Source organism: Paramisgurnus dabryanus, chromosome 15, assembly GCF_030506205.2.
Source record: "Paramisgurnus dabryanus chromosome 15, PD_genome_1.1, whole genome shotgun sequence".
Taxonomy (NCBI): domain Eukaryota; kingdom Metazoa; phylum Chordata; class Actinopteri; order Cypriniformes; family Cobitidae; genus Paramisgurnus; species Paramisgurnus dabryanus.
In genome coordinates this window covers 8,364,052-8,377,798 of record NC_133351.1, presented here as the reverse complement: position 1 = coordinate 8,377,798, position 13,747 = coordinate 8,364,052, and the positions used below count along the sequence as shown (strand labels likewise).

General features: G+C 38.5%; 1 protein-coding gene across 8 annotated transcripts in view; it reads left to right on the top strand.

Annotated features, from left to right (window-relative positions):
- Positions 1-12,556, top strand: part of spegb (striated muscle enriched protein kinase b) — a 126,296-nt gene extending 113,740 nt beyond the window's left edge. For all 8 annotated transcript variants that reach the window (XM_065252137.1, XM_065252133.2, XM_065252134.2 and 5 more), the window contains 9 exons: positions 314-481; positions 1,168-1,290; positions 1,852-2,016; positions 3,668-4,433; positions 5,584-5,823; positions 5,948-6,171; positions 7,902-7,977; positions 8,458-8,607; positions 9,474-12,556. In XM_065252137.1, coding sequence (XP_065108209.1) covers positions 314-481; positions 1,168-1,290; positions 1,852-2,016; positions 3,668-4,433; positions 5,584-5,823; positions 5,948-6,171; positions 7,902-7,977; positions 8,458-8,607; positions 9,474-9,711 — 2,150 coding nt within the window. In that variant the 3' untranslated portion in view covers positions 9,712-12,556. The remainder of the gene's footprint in view (positions 1-313; positions 482-1,167; positions 1,291-1,851; positions 2,017-3,667; positions 4,434-5,583; positions 5,824-5,947; positions 6,172-7,901; positions 7,978-8,457; positions 8,608-9,473) is intronic.
- Positions 12,557-13,747: the final 1,191 nt, after the last annotated feature.

Below are 13,747 nucleotides of genomic sequence, written 5' to 3'. Positions count from 1 at the left end.
AATTAAGGGCACGTCTATGAACTTAAACAAAAGATTACTTTTGTGAGTGATCATGTTACATGAGAGTCTATAGTGAACCTTTTCTGTACCATGAGTACTAAACCAAGGTGTATTATTAGTCTAGGTGCTGACACATCCAAAGCAGTTTATTTTTGGCTATATATAGAAGCTCTTTCCACTTCCAAGTAAATGTCAGGTCAAAGTAACACCAGAAAGTCATGGTGTAAAATGTTAACATTAACTTAAGAAAATGCTGTGGCTTTGTTAAAGTAAAGGTTCATAAGGAACTCTCTGGTGCTTTATTTATTCTCAGATAAGAAACCTCTTGAGATTGACCCGAGGATGAACATGATATCCTGCCCTGATGGGAGACAGCTGCTGATGATTATGAAGACTACTAAGAAGGATGCAGGCGTATATGAATGTGTGGCTACCAACCCACTGGCCTCCATCAGCAGCACAAGTGTTGTGTCTCTCGCACGTAAGTTTAAGGAACAAAGCTGTCTATACTACTACTGTAGATTGAGGGCAGAATCATCTTTATTTAAAAGTGTGGGGGTTGTTGCCCCCCTCTCCCCCCCCCACATATTCAATGTAAATTTCCCACTGGGATAAATAAAGTATCTGTCTATTTATTTATCTTTGCTCATGGTTGCAATTGCAACATTTCAGCATTTCTCAAACCTCAGAGTAGACAAAAACAGAGATAAAGTGAAACACAGGGAACCAGTAAAAGAAATGAGTTTTATTACAGTTACTGCAAAACTCACAGCTGCAAACAAGAAAAGAGCTTTTAAGAGCAGAATGCCATTGGCTCAGGCTTTCAGCATGAACAGGATAATGTTCAATTATCATTGTGCATTTTCTCTTGGAACAGAAGGCCATAAATTATTCACTTCACTAAATTGTAGCTCAGTGCTGAGGCGACTCACTAGCAGGGCTGAAAACATCATGTACAGTAGTCAGCTTAAAAAGTGTAATTTCTTTAAAATGTTATTAATCCTGATGTAGTAATCATGAACAAATGTTATGGAAATTCACGGAGTAATTGTGTCACCACAGTACCAAACGTTTTGAACAATCAAGGCTATTCTGTAAAATCTACACTATTATAGTACACTAAGCATTTATACAAGACATTCATATAAATATCAAATCCTTTTTTAGGTCTGCCTAATAGTCCTGGGACACCTGAAGTTCCCCAGAAGTATAGGAACACTGCCTTGGTCGTATGGAGACCCTACGACACTACAGCACCATGCACATATTCACTGGAGAGACGAACAGAGGGTTGGTCAATTCAATTCATATTATTCAATTAAAACCTGCTTAATATTCAACGCTTGCTTATATATTCAAATATTATATATATATATATAAATAGTCAACGCTTATATATTCAAATAGTATATATTTAAATTTTCAAACCTTGCTTATTTAAAAAAACAACTAACATATTTATTTTCATATATGTGTGTATATTGAATATATAGAAGAATATGTCAATTTTTAAGTAAGTATATTAAATGATCAGTAATGGAGATACTGGAGATATGTATATGTAATGGAGATAACATACATTTAGTATTGACATTTAGGCATTTAGCTTTCATCCAACAGTGAGGAACCTTTTAGGGATGCAATTATATGAGAAGTTCAATACAAATACCTCTTGGAAGAGGATGAGTATATTATAGCCCTAGTATATAATATTTTGGTAGTAATATAATACATACAGTTGCTGTTGTGCCCTCACCTGGCTATGATGGGTATTGCAACTGATTATGTTCTTTATGTTTGTTATAATTATCAGTGTATAATATAAGATCATCATAACATTTCTATTGATAGGTGAGAGTAACTGGCTAATGGTGGCCACAGGTGTGGCTGACTGTTACTACAATGTCATGGACCTACCAATGGGTGCCACATACAGGTTCAGAGTAGCCTGTGTGAACAAGGCTGGCCAAGGACCTTACAGCAATTTATCTGATAAAGTTGTCCTGGACTCGACAGGTACAGTAATGTTTTATATACTGAAAGACCTATGATATCACAAGAATGTCACCCTGCTATGTTATTTGGCTCCACTTTGGGAGTAAATTAAAACATTTTGGAAAATGAAGTGCTCTTCACCATGATCCATAAAATTAAAGGTTGATCATTTTCATTTAATTTATTATCTAATATGTGGCATAGTCTGTGAAAACTCAGCTAAAGTAATTTTTTGTGATTTGCTTAAAATCTTCCTACAAAATTTAAGTACATTCTTTAAAATGTAACCTTGATATCTTTACTATTGACTGAGTAAGGACATGTCAAATTATATTCAAATTAAATTGAAGTCATTAATTAAAACTGAATGCTCATAATTTTATATATAGTAGTAATATAGTATGGTTGAGGGAAAGGTGCCAAAGAACGCATAAATGTTAACTTGTTCTCTAATATCTACAAAGAAGGTATGTGGTCTTATTAAGTGCAAAAATTATCCAGAAATTATTTTACATGTCCATCTATAACTCTACGATTTGCCTTTAGAATTAAATGGTCTGTTATTGGCTCATTTGAAAGGGTCATGAATAGTCATTTTTGAGCTCTGCTCTGATTGGCTGTTTTTCAGAGCAGCTCCTTTAGTAGCTCTGTGTGTGTGCAAACAGAGCCTGTATCAGACAAAGATACAGAATTTGAGGATAATCAATTATTTAGAGATTGTTAATGGACAATTCTGAGTGGTAAGTTTATGATATATTTTAGTATGTACCTGCAAAAATGTAACTGTAACGTCAAGGGTAGAACTTCAGCCTTAACGTTAGCATATAGCATATTAACTAGCATATAGCACTAACTCAGCAGTCACAACATTGTTTTTAGCATTGTAACAATATTGTAATTCATTTAATGTGTAATTTAATGCTGGAGCATACATCTCAACTGTAACATCACAGTTGGTGCTATTTTGAGATTTGTTTTCCAGCGGTCTTTTGCGTGCACATGGTTTACATAAGAAGGAGGAAGCAATCGTGTTTGAGGCTCAGGATATGTCATTACCATGTACAGAACTTTTATTATTCATCTATGCTTAGTTAAATACAGTTTTATATTCTACAGCACCTTAAAATATGGGCCTTTTTGTGCTAATTCAACCCAATGGTTGTGTTGATTCATATTTTACCCAACCATGGTTTGAAGCAACCTGGCATTTTAGCCATTCTTAAAGGGACATTCCATTTTTTTTTTAAATATCCTCATTTTACAGCTCCCCTTGAGTTAAACATATGATTCTTACCATTTTGGAATCCATTCAGCCTTTCTCCGGGTCTGGTGCTATCACTTTTAGCATATAGCTTAGCATAATCCATTGAATCTGATTAGACCATTAGCATGGCGCTAAAAAATAACAAAAGAGTTTTTGATATTTTTTTTCTATTTAAAACTTGACTCTTCTGTAGGAAGACGGAAAATTAAAAGTTGCGATTTTCTAGTCAGATGTGGCTAGAAACTATACGATCAAATTGGCGTAATAATCAGGGACTTTGCTGAAGTAACATGGCTGCCGCAGGCGTAGTGATATTACGTACTGCCCGAAAATAGTCCCCTGAAAATGAGCATATTTTCAAAATAAATTTTAAATGACTGATTTTTTAAATCCATTTCTTTTCCACAGCACCCCAAAAGTCAAGTGGTACAGTTGTAGTTAAAACCCTTCCATCCGCTCCTGTACCTGCAGTGGTGACATCTACCATGACCATACCTGCAATAAAGCCTGCTGGCATTAAAACATCTCCACCAGTGACTTCTGTCCCTTCTACAACCATACAGCCGGTAAAACCCATCTCTACTCCCGCTCAACCTGCCTCAACTGCTACACCTTCCCCTGCTCCCCCTGTTCCCACCCACCATACTGCACCTGATACCCAACCTCCAGCTCCTGGCACCGCTACCCCGGCCAAAGCCAAGACCACTCTCAACATCACCATGGCCAAACCCTCCCCAGCAGCTCCGCCTCCTCCCACAAAACCTTCACCTCCCGCTGTACTGCCCAAACCTCTGAGCCCTGTCACTGTGATCACAACCTCAGCCAGAACTCCTCCCGTGTCTCCGCCCCCTCTCGTGTCTCCTCCGCCCACCATCGGCAAGCCCATCTCATCAGTGCCAATGTATGTGCCGGCCACCACTGCTGCAGATGTGACCCCAGCCGCCCCCAAAACCTCGGCTCCTACGCTGTCGCCACCGGTGGTGTTAGTTACAAGTTTAAGTCCTGTAGGTGAGGGTACCACAACACCTGGTCGTATGACCCCAAGCGGAAGAGCCACTCCATCTGGACGCATGACTCCTACAGGACGCAGGACTCCTTTGGGAAAACCCGGAGAGTCCACACTACGGCAGGGAGTGCCTCAGAAACCCTACACATTTATGGATGAGAAAGCAAGGTAAGTGTGATTTGATTCCTTATTTGTTGTCAGAAGGATGTGTTATGAAGTAGCAATATTTGACATTTAAAATGAAAATATTATTTTTAATTATAAAATTAATGATTACTCATGGTGCATTCACACCAGATGCGGAAGAGGCAACAAGTTAGAGTGATTTACATGTTAAGTCAATGCGGAGACGCGAGTAGGCATCCTGCGGCGAAGGTGTGGTGCGTATGGCAGGGAACGCGCTCCGCACGAATTGAGCGTTGAAAAAATCGGAAAAGCGGATTTTTGTGCCGATTAAACTCCAAATGTTCAAGCATCCAACTATGCGCGAATAGCATATTTTTGCCTCTTCCGCGTCTGGTGTGAACGCACAGTTAGCGTTACCTAAAATCCAAAGTCCAGTAAAGCTATTATGCACCGTGTTTCCAGCCCAGTCTCCTGAAGATGCGTATAAATGCTGTAGCACGAAGTGTAAAACTCGTGCAATACATATATGCCAAATTCCACTTTGTCGTGCATATGATACGCCAGTCCTTCCCATTCACTTAAACGGTGCATCTTTTTTGTCGTTTTATTTATTGGTTTCTCAATTTTTTTGCAATTTTTTTCCATTTTCGCTTGGGTTTAGGGTTAGAACAACTTTTTGTTATATAAAAATGACATCCTAACCCAAACCTCAACTCTAACACCAACTCCAAGCGACCATGGCTTAAATATGGACAAAAACATGGAGAAACCTGTATATTAAATAACCTCATTAAGCAAATCTAAAATCTTACCCTAAACCCAAGCGAAAATGGTTTAAAAAACAGAAAAAAATTGAGAAACCAATAAATAAAACGACAAAAAAAGATGCACCGTTTAAGTGAATGGGAAGGACTGGCGTATGTATTGCACGAGTTTTACACTTCGTGCTATTTATACGCATCTTCAGGAGACTGTATTGGTGTTTCTGGTAGATTTTTATTTTATTTAAGTTCGAGTTTTTCAGAGTAAATTTTTGTCTATAGCAAACAGGTCACTGAACCACTATGTTTTATTTAAACCAAGTTTATTTTGGGGCATGTCCCTGGTCAAACCTGGTTAATTTTTGAGCCCGCCTCTCCTTATCACTTTTTTTAATAAGATATGTACTTACATACTGTTTTCTCTTTTACAGAGGTCGGTTCGGTGTTATCAGAGAGTGTCGAGAAAACGCCACTGGCAACCTATACATGGCCAAGATTGTGCCGTACGAGCCTGAAAACAAGCAGGTCGTGTTACAAGAGTACGACATCCTGAAATCCCTCCACCACGAGAAGATTATGGCCCTTCACGAGGCCTACGTCACCCCGCGCTACCTGGTGCTCATTTCAGAGTGCTGCTCGGGAAAAGAGCTCCTCTATAGTTTGATTGACAGGTCAGTCAAGTGATGCATTGTGGTACTGCACAATGTGGTCATTAATCCTGGATTAGACTTGGTGTCTCGATTCTATGCTGGATGTTGAAATTGTGAAGCTCATTGTTTTAATCTCCCTCTCTAGATTCAGATACTCTGAAGATGATGTGGTGGTGTACGTTGTGCAGATTCTTCAGGGTCTGGACTATCTGCACAGCCGGAGAATTTTGCATCTGGATATCAAACCAGAAAACATCATCGTCACCTACATGAACGTGGTTAAGATCATTGATTTTGGTAGCGCACAGAACTTCAATCCACTCTTCCTCAAGCATTACAGCCCACGCATCGGAACACTAGACTATATGTGTAAGACATTTTTATATGCTCATTTTTTTTATTATGTTGGCTTGACAAAGAGGGTCTATCAAAAGAGGGTCCAGATTCTATTGGGGTAGGGGCGTGTTTGTTTAGGTGATTTCAACACTGGCTTTCGGAGATCATGGACCCTGCCATTAATTTTTAAGTTTATGTCATAAATGCCATGAAGGGATGCACAGTACACAAGGGGGGCCACCACCCCCGAAAAAGTTTGAGAACCAGCCTAGTTACCATCCAAATTATCTGAAAGGATGATAATTCTCTACTACTAAAACATCTCAGCATCAACTCATAACACTTTAGCAGTGTTCCTGTAGTTAAAAGGGTAGAGTATTGCATTAACGCAAAGGTAATAAGTTCAATCTTCAGAGAAAACACGCCAGTTTCACACCGCAAGCGTGAGGAGCGCGTATGCGTAGCTTGAGCAGCGCGTGAGGAGAGCGTTTGCTGCGCATGTCCATTGTGCTTTCACACCGGCTGCGGCTGAGGACTCATTTCGTGCTGGGAAGAGAGTGAATGACAGCGCAGTCTTCTGGTGTTTTTAAATATTGATTGCTTTCTTTTAAATTGCTCAAAGTCATGACGGTTTGAAACACTCTTGGCGTCACATTTATGATTTTATGGTAAAATTACACTTTTTCGCGTCAATCCACAACCATTTAAACCATAAACAATGCACTGACAGTTTTATTGAGCGTGAGCAGCGCAGCAAAAATAGAGGCGACGCCGAAACGATCGCAGCACTGCTGCTTCAGCGACGCTCCTGCCACGCGAGCACGCGCTGCTCACGTGTGCAGTGTACGTGCTTTAATGCACTCACGCGTGCCGTGTGAAACCGGCGTTACTGTGCGTTCACACCACCCGCGGTAGAGGCTGCAAAAACGCACTATTCACACGTAGTTGGACACTTGAACATTTTGAGTTTACTTGCTTCATTCGCGCGTGATATTCTAGTCATTCGAGACATTCCCGTGGAAATTCGCATTATGGGAGGGGCTTCTGTGACTCCACTTGCTCCCTGTAATCACGTCACTACTATAGCAAGCTCCTGATTGGTTAAGGCGGCACGAATATCCGGCACAATTTGCGTGGAACATGCCATACATTGCCTTTGCATTGACTTAACGTGTAAATCACTCACACCTGCCGCCTCTTCCGCTTCTGGTGTAAATGCCACATTACTGTTAAAAAAACAAAACATGGAACGATTGAATGCACTGTAAGTCGCTTAAAATATAAGCACCTGCCAAATGCATAAATGTACAGTTGAGTCTTGGTAATGTAATGCCAAGGCATGCTGATATTTAAACCCAAATTTTATAAATGTAGGTAAGCTATGATCTTTTAAATTTCAAGCAAGGCATTTTCAAACCAATGCTTGAAAAACTTTACTTATGTTCACTGACAGATATTTTTTTTGAAAATATGTCAATATATTAGTACCTCATACATTTGGTACCAAAGAGAGCTTATTTGTACCTCAAAGACACTGTACATACTGGTACCAAATACATATCTGTACCTTATGGGGAACATATTATGACCTTTTTAAAGGGAATTGCCCCATATTTTGACACTTTTAACAGTGTAGTTATTGATTTAAAATTTGTTCCTTATCATCCCAGTGTTTTTTATCATTTATTCCTTTTATTTTGGAAATAATTCTGCATCTCTTTGCATCTTTTAATTTGTGTTTTTGTTTCCGTACCTATTGAAAGCCCCTGAGATGTTGAAAGGTGATGTGGTGGGTCCACCAGCAGACATCTGGAGCATTGGCATTGTAACATACATCATGTGAGTGCTGTCTCTGAAAGTCTCTTAATCAATGTTACGCCACGATGGGCGACACAGACGTAAAGATTTTATACGTCGATATTCTTTCTCAATACTTGCTCGCTCTCATTGGCTATTGCAGCTGTCATGTCAGAGGAAGCCTGATCAAACGTTTTCGGGGAGGCTCCAACACAATCAGGAGCAGCAAAATAATCCCTATGACACCACAAACCGGATGTTTTTTAAACAAAAAATCAGCTGCTTTAAAACACTAATCGGGCCAGGCTCCTTTGGATCGCAGAGGGTGCAATTCGGCTTACAAATTTTCAGTTGTGTGGCCAGCCTTAGTTCACAACCATATTTTCGTCAGTAAAATGGCCCTTAAAATCGTTATGATCTTTTATCATATGCATTTCAGAAGTTTACAGATTGTGCCTGTAATTATTTTTGATCCAAATGTTGTAGTGTTTGGGTCTAAACTATCTTGATGTATACATTCAGGCTCAGTGGAAGACTGCCGTTTACAGAGAACAACCCTGCTGAGACAGAGGCCAGAATCCAGGCGGCAAAGTTTGACATGAGTAAGCTGTACCAAAATGTGTCCCAAAGTGCCTCTCTGTTCCTTAAAAAGATCCTGTGCAGTTACCCGTGGTAAGTACAATTAAATGTTTTATTAAATATAGTCACAAAAACTTCTAAAAAGATAGATAGATGCCATATTTTCCGGACTACAAGTTGCTCCGGAGTATAAGTCGCATCAGTCAAAAATGCGTCATGAAGACGAAAAAACACATGAAAGTTGCACTGGACTATAAGTCGCATTTATTTAAAAAAAAAATTTTACAAAATCCAAGCCGAAGAACAGACATTTAATCTGAAAAGGCAAGTTATTTAACTAAACAATTGCACACAGATCAGCAGGCTGAATAGGTGTCTGTACATGTTAACGTAACATTAGCAGTTATTTACACGATACACAATAGCATACAGAACATGAGGCTGAATAGGCTTAATTAACATAACAAGCCAAATCAAGTTCCCGAAGTTCCCGAAGTCATTCCACATCACTGAATCCATTGAATTACATAAATACAGAAGCAGCGGACTCTTGCGGCTGTAGATGGTAATGTTGTCTTTTGGTTCATTTTAGTCAGTATGAATTAATTTTGACATATAAGTCGCAACTGACTATACGTCGCAGGAGCAGCCAAACTATGAATAAAGTGCGACTTATAGTCCGGAAAATACGGTAGATAGATAGATAGATTCGGATAAGATCATACAAATTCGTACAAAAAAAGGACAAACCCAGTCATTGGGTTCAATTAACCAGGAAAATGTTTATATATAACAATGGGTTAAAACAACTCAGCATTTTGTGTTAAAACAACCCAGCATAGGTTCATCCCTTGTTGACAAATAACCCAGCATTTATTAAAGTATATCTTTCAGTTCGAACAAGGCAGTGTTCACCGACTCATTGTCTAGATGTCTTACGGTCGCACGTTGTGTTTCAGGGCCCGTCCTACTATAAAAGACTGCTTTAACAACTCCTGGCTTCAGGACGCTTACCTGATGAGATTGCGCAGACAGACTCTCACCTTCACCACCACACTCCTCAAACAGTTTCTGGAGCAACAGAAGCAGGTCAGGGCCGAGATGGCAACAAAGCACAAAGTCCTTCTTCGTTCCTACCAGAGCAGCCCACAGACCCCATCCACACCCGGTACCCCCGCCACACCCATCTTTCAGTGAGCTCCACGACTGGACATTCTCCAGAGATGAGAAGAAAGATCCAGGGTTCTCCAAAGTCAAAAGAGAGACGCAACGACTCAGGGGATCTCAGCCCTTATAAACTACCCACCTGGTGGGGATTTTATGGGACGGGATGTGCAGTGGGTAAGCAGAACAAGCACAGGATCCTCTGGCCTTGGAAACCTTGCCGAGAAAAGTATCACAGATGCCGGAGCATTTACCTCTTCTAGCTGTGGCCAGCATGCACAGTGAAATTGTGTTTATTGTCCAGAATCCAGGTTAGCATTGCATCTCTTGCGAGGGGTCGGGACCTTTAAACCCATTTTGGTTGGAAAGAGTGACTTTCGAGACTCATTCAAGATCTAGTCCATCATTTGACGCAAAAAAAATGTTAATGTGTATTTTTGTGGTGTCTTCCACTTGTAAACCAGGGCCTTGAGACTTGTGGCATATAGTGTATATGTTTTTTGAACTAGTTTTTATGGCACAAGTAATACTTTTATTACTGGTACTTGTTGATTATCAGTATACTGTATATGAAAATGATTGATATAATGCCATCAGCGAATATCATTTTTTTTGTCTTTTACTAAAGTGTATTAGTCTAAACATGGGTGGATTGAATTCATTGTAATATTAAAAAGCCTTTTTTGGCGTCAGCGTTGTTTCTTAAGACAACTAAAGTTTTATGGAGTGACAGTTTTTTCAGTATTCAAAACCGTGTTTGTCTCTCTCTCTCTCTCGGCCTCTTCGATTCAACTTTTTATATGTTGAAGTCTGCTTTAACATCAGGAATGTATTGTGTATTGCAGATTTTAGTGCATCAGAATAGCATGCATCAATACATAATTCCTCTCCATAGTGTAACTTGAGCACCAATGGTTGAAAATCTCAGTCAAAGGATGATACAGTTTGTTGGCCAAAGTTATCTGTATGTAGAAATCAACTTCAGAGACGCTGGTTAATGTGCCTGGAAACTGGTGATCTTGTAAGGAGTTTGGATGGATTGAAGATGTCTGACTTATTTTTATTTTCTGTCCTTTTAAAATAAACTAGAATATGTTTTAAAAAATATACATCGGCTGCTGCAGTGAATGGTGATGAGAATCTTATTTTTTAAGTATTTTATGTAATTTTAATATATAGTATATGAATTAGGGGATACTTTTGGTTGGTTGATTGATTGTCAGGTATTATCTTTAATCAATTACATTTTCCCTTACTTTTCAAGATAATACACCATTAATAATACAGTATATGAAGTCATATATCAGTATGAAAACGGAAAATGTATTGTCTAACATTTTAAGATTTAAAGGTGCACTGTGTAGATTTTAGCGACATCTACTGGTAAGGTTGCACCTCTGTCCACCACTCACCCCTCTTTTTCGAAAGCATAGAGAAGCTACGGAAGCTGCTACAGTACAAACATGCTGAGACAACATGGTAACGAAATGCGCTTTGTATAGCAGTTGGTCCGTTTGGGGCTACCGTAGAAACATGGGGGTGTAAAATGGGGACTTCCACAAAAGGGGACCTGCAGTATGCAGTATGATGACTGTCTTAATTTCTATCCCAACCAGAGGTAGAGTTCACAATCAAGCACATGCACAGTCAGTCCGAGCAGTGTTGCCAACTTTGTCGCTAGATTTAGCTACATTCTAGACTCCTTTAGCGACTTTATTTTAAAAAAGCGACAAGGCCAAATCTAGCGATCTTTTCTGGCATGATTGGAGACTTTTGGGTGCTGATGTGAGAACACGTATCATTCTCAATGAGCAGTGGGCGCTACTGCTGCACCCCATCCCCGTTTTAAAGCACTCAAAGGCAGCCCGGTCCGTCCGAGTCTCACACACCCTGAACGACAGAACGATGGCAAGTACAATGAACTCAAAGGTAGCGGTCACAAACACAAAGTATAATAAGCACTACTTTTACATCGCTGCGGTGAAAAGCAAGAATGTTTATGTAAAATGCAACTTATGCCCAGGAAGAAAGAGTCTCCCCACATCTGTTGAATTTGTGGTTTCTCTTTAGTGTCCATTTCATTTATTTAACATATGTAATATTGGGGGCATCCAAGTTATTTTAAATATTTGAACTTTTTTTAAGTAACGCAATAGTTACTTTCCCTGGTAATTAGTTACTTTTACTAACTATAACAAATTACTTTTTTAAAGTAACTTTCCAACACTGATAGTTATGTATATTATATTGCATTTTTGTCAAGAGATCCTCCTAAAATTTACACATTGCACCTTTAATACTTAAAATGAATTCAAAACATCAATCTTTAAATTATCTCTATACATGAAGAGATATTTTTCTAAACAGTGTACACCAGTTATTATTTATTTATCTATAAACAGGATTTTACTTTAGAGGATGAATGGCTGTTGGTCTTGATTTTATTGTATTTGTGTCAGTGTTATTATGCATACATAGTTTCTATTATTTGAATTTATTTTTGAACAGTGTGCTTGTTTGGTGAATTCAGAAACACAGTTTGTGCTTATTTATTTAAATGAGAGTGATATTCTTGTTGAAATTTTAGATATGATCAAATTTTTAGTACAACTGAAATAACAGTATGTTGGCTTTGTAAAGCCAACATAATAACATGGGATAAGATTGAAGTAAGAATCAGGATCTCTGAAGAGTTTTATATTTCATTTTTGTGTGATCAATCCGATCAACCCTTTAATGTGAAACTAATTCAAGCTTTTTGGAATGAAAAACAGTGACAAAATGTGGAGATAACATGAATGTTTTACAGTAGAATGAAGTGTGTATATGTGGAAAACCTGACCTTTCATGAATAAAATCAGCTGTCAGCAATACTGAACAGACTCTGCATTCATTTCAAACAAACGTTATTTTTCACAAACATCCCTCTGTTTGCATTTAAATATGAGACGTAATCGAAAAAGATCAAGATCTAATTATAAAAGATCTTCCAATAACAACATTTGGATTGGACTACATAAGAAAAATTAGTCAACCCTAATGCAGGGGTCAGATGCAGTCAACCTAAGTTTTACAGGTCTCGCTGGCTGTCAATTTTTTTATTTGGGATTATCACTCACATTTCGCATCTAAGATCACTGCACCTCAGTTATAGCCTTACAGGTCTTTAGTAAAACCCTGTTAACAACACATGTTGATCTTTTATTAGACCCACACACAGTTGCATCTTTATGAATTGAGGGGGCAGCCAGGGAGTTTTGAAAATCAGACATGTAATGTATTTGAAGGCTTTAACATTTTAATCTAAGAGTATGTTTATTAGGTCAATTTGTAATTTGAAATTAGGAAGTAATTTATTTTATTTCTTCTGATTAAAGTTATTTGCTAGGTTATTTATGAAGGCGAGATTATCCTTAAGCCTCTCCATCATATCATTCATGCAATCCAAATTGATTTACAGTGCATTTTATCAGTATGGGTTTCCCCTGGGGTTTGAAGCCATGACATTTGCACTGCTAACACAATGCTTTACCAGTTGTGACATAAGTGCGGGTATATTTGTAGCAATAGCCAATAATACATTGTATGGGTCAAAATTATCCATTTTTTATGACAAAAATCATTAGGATATTAAAGGAAAACACCACCGTTTTTCAATATTTTACTATGTTCTTACCTCAACTTAAATGAATTAATACATGCATATCTTTTTTCAATCATGCACTTAATCTTTGTACAGCGTGTCGCGAATGTGTTAGCATTTAGCCTAGCCCCATTCATTCCTTAGGATCCAAACAGCAATGAATTTAGAAGCCGCCAAACACTTCCATGTTTTCTCTATTTCAAGACTGTGAGGTAAGAACATAGTAAAACATTGAGAAATGATGTGTTTGTATGGTTTATGCCAAAAAAACATTATTTTCCACATACCGTACATTTTTGTAGCTCCAGATTTCATTCTCTTCCTGAAACGCACGGATTTGAAAAGCTCTGTTTCCCTGATTGGCCAGCTAATCTATACATTGTGATTGGTCTGAATACCTCAGCTGGAAATGTCAGCTGGAAATGT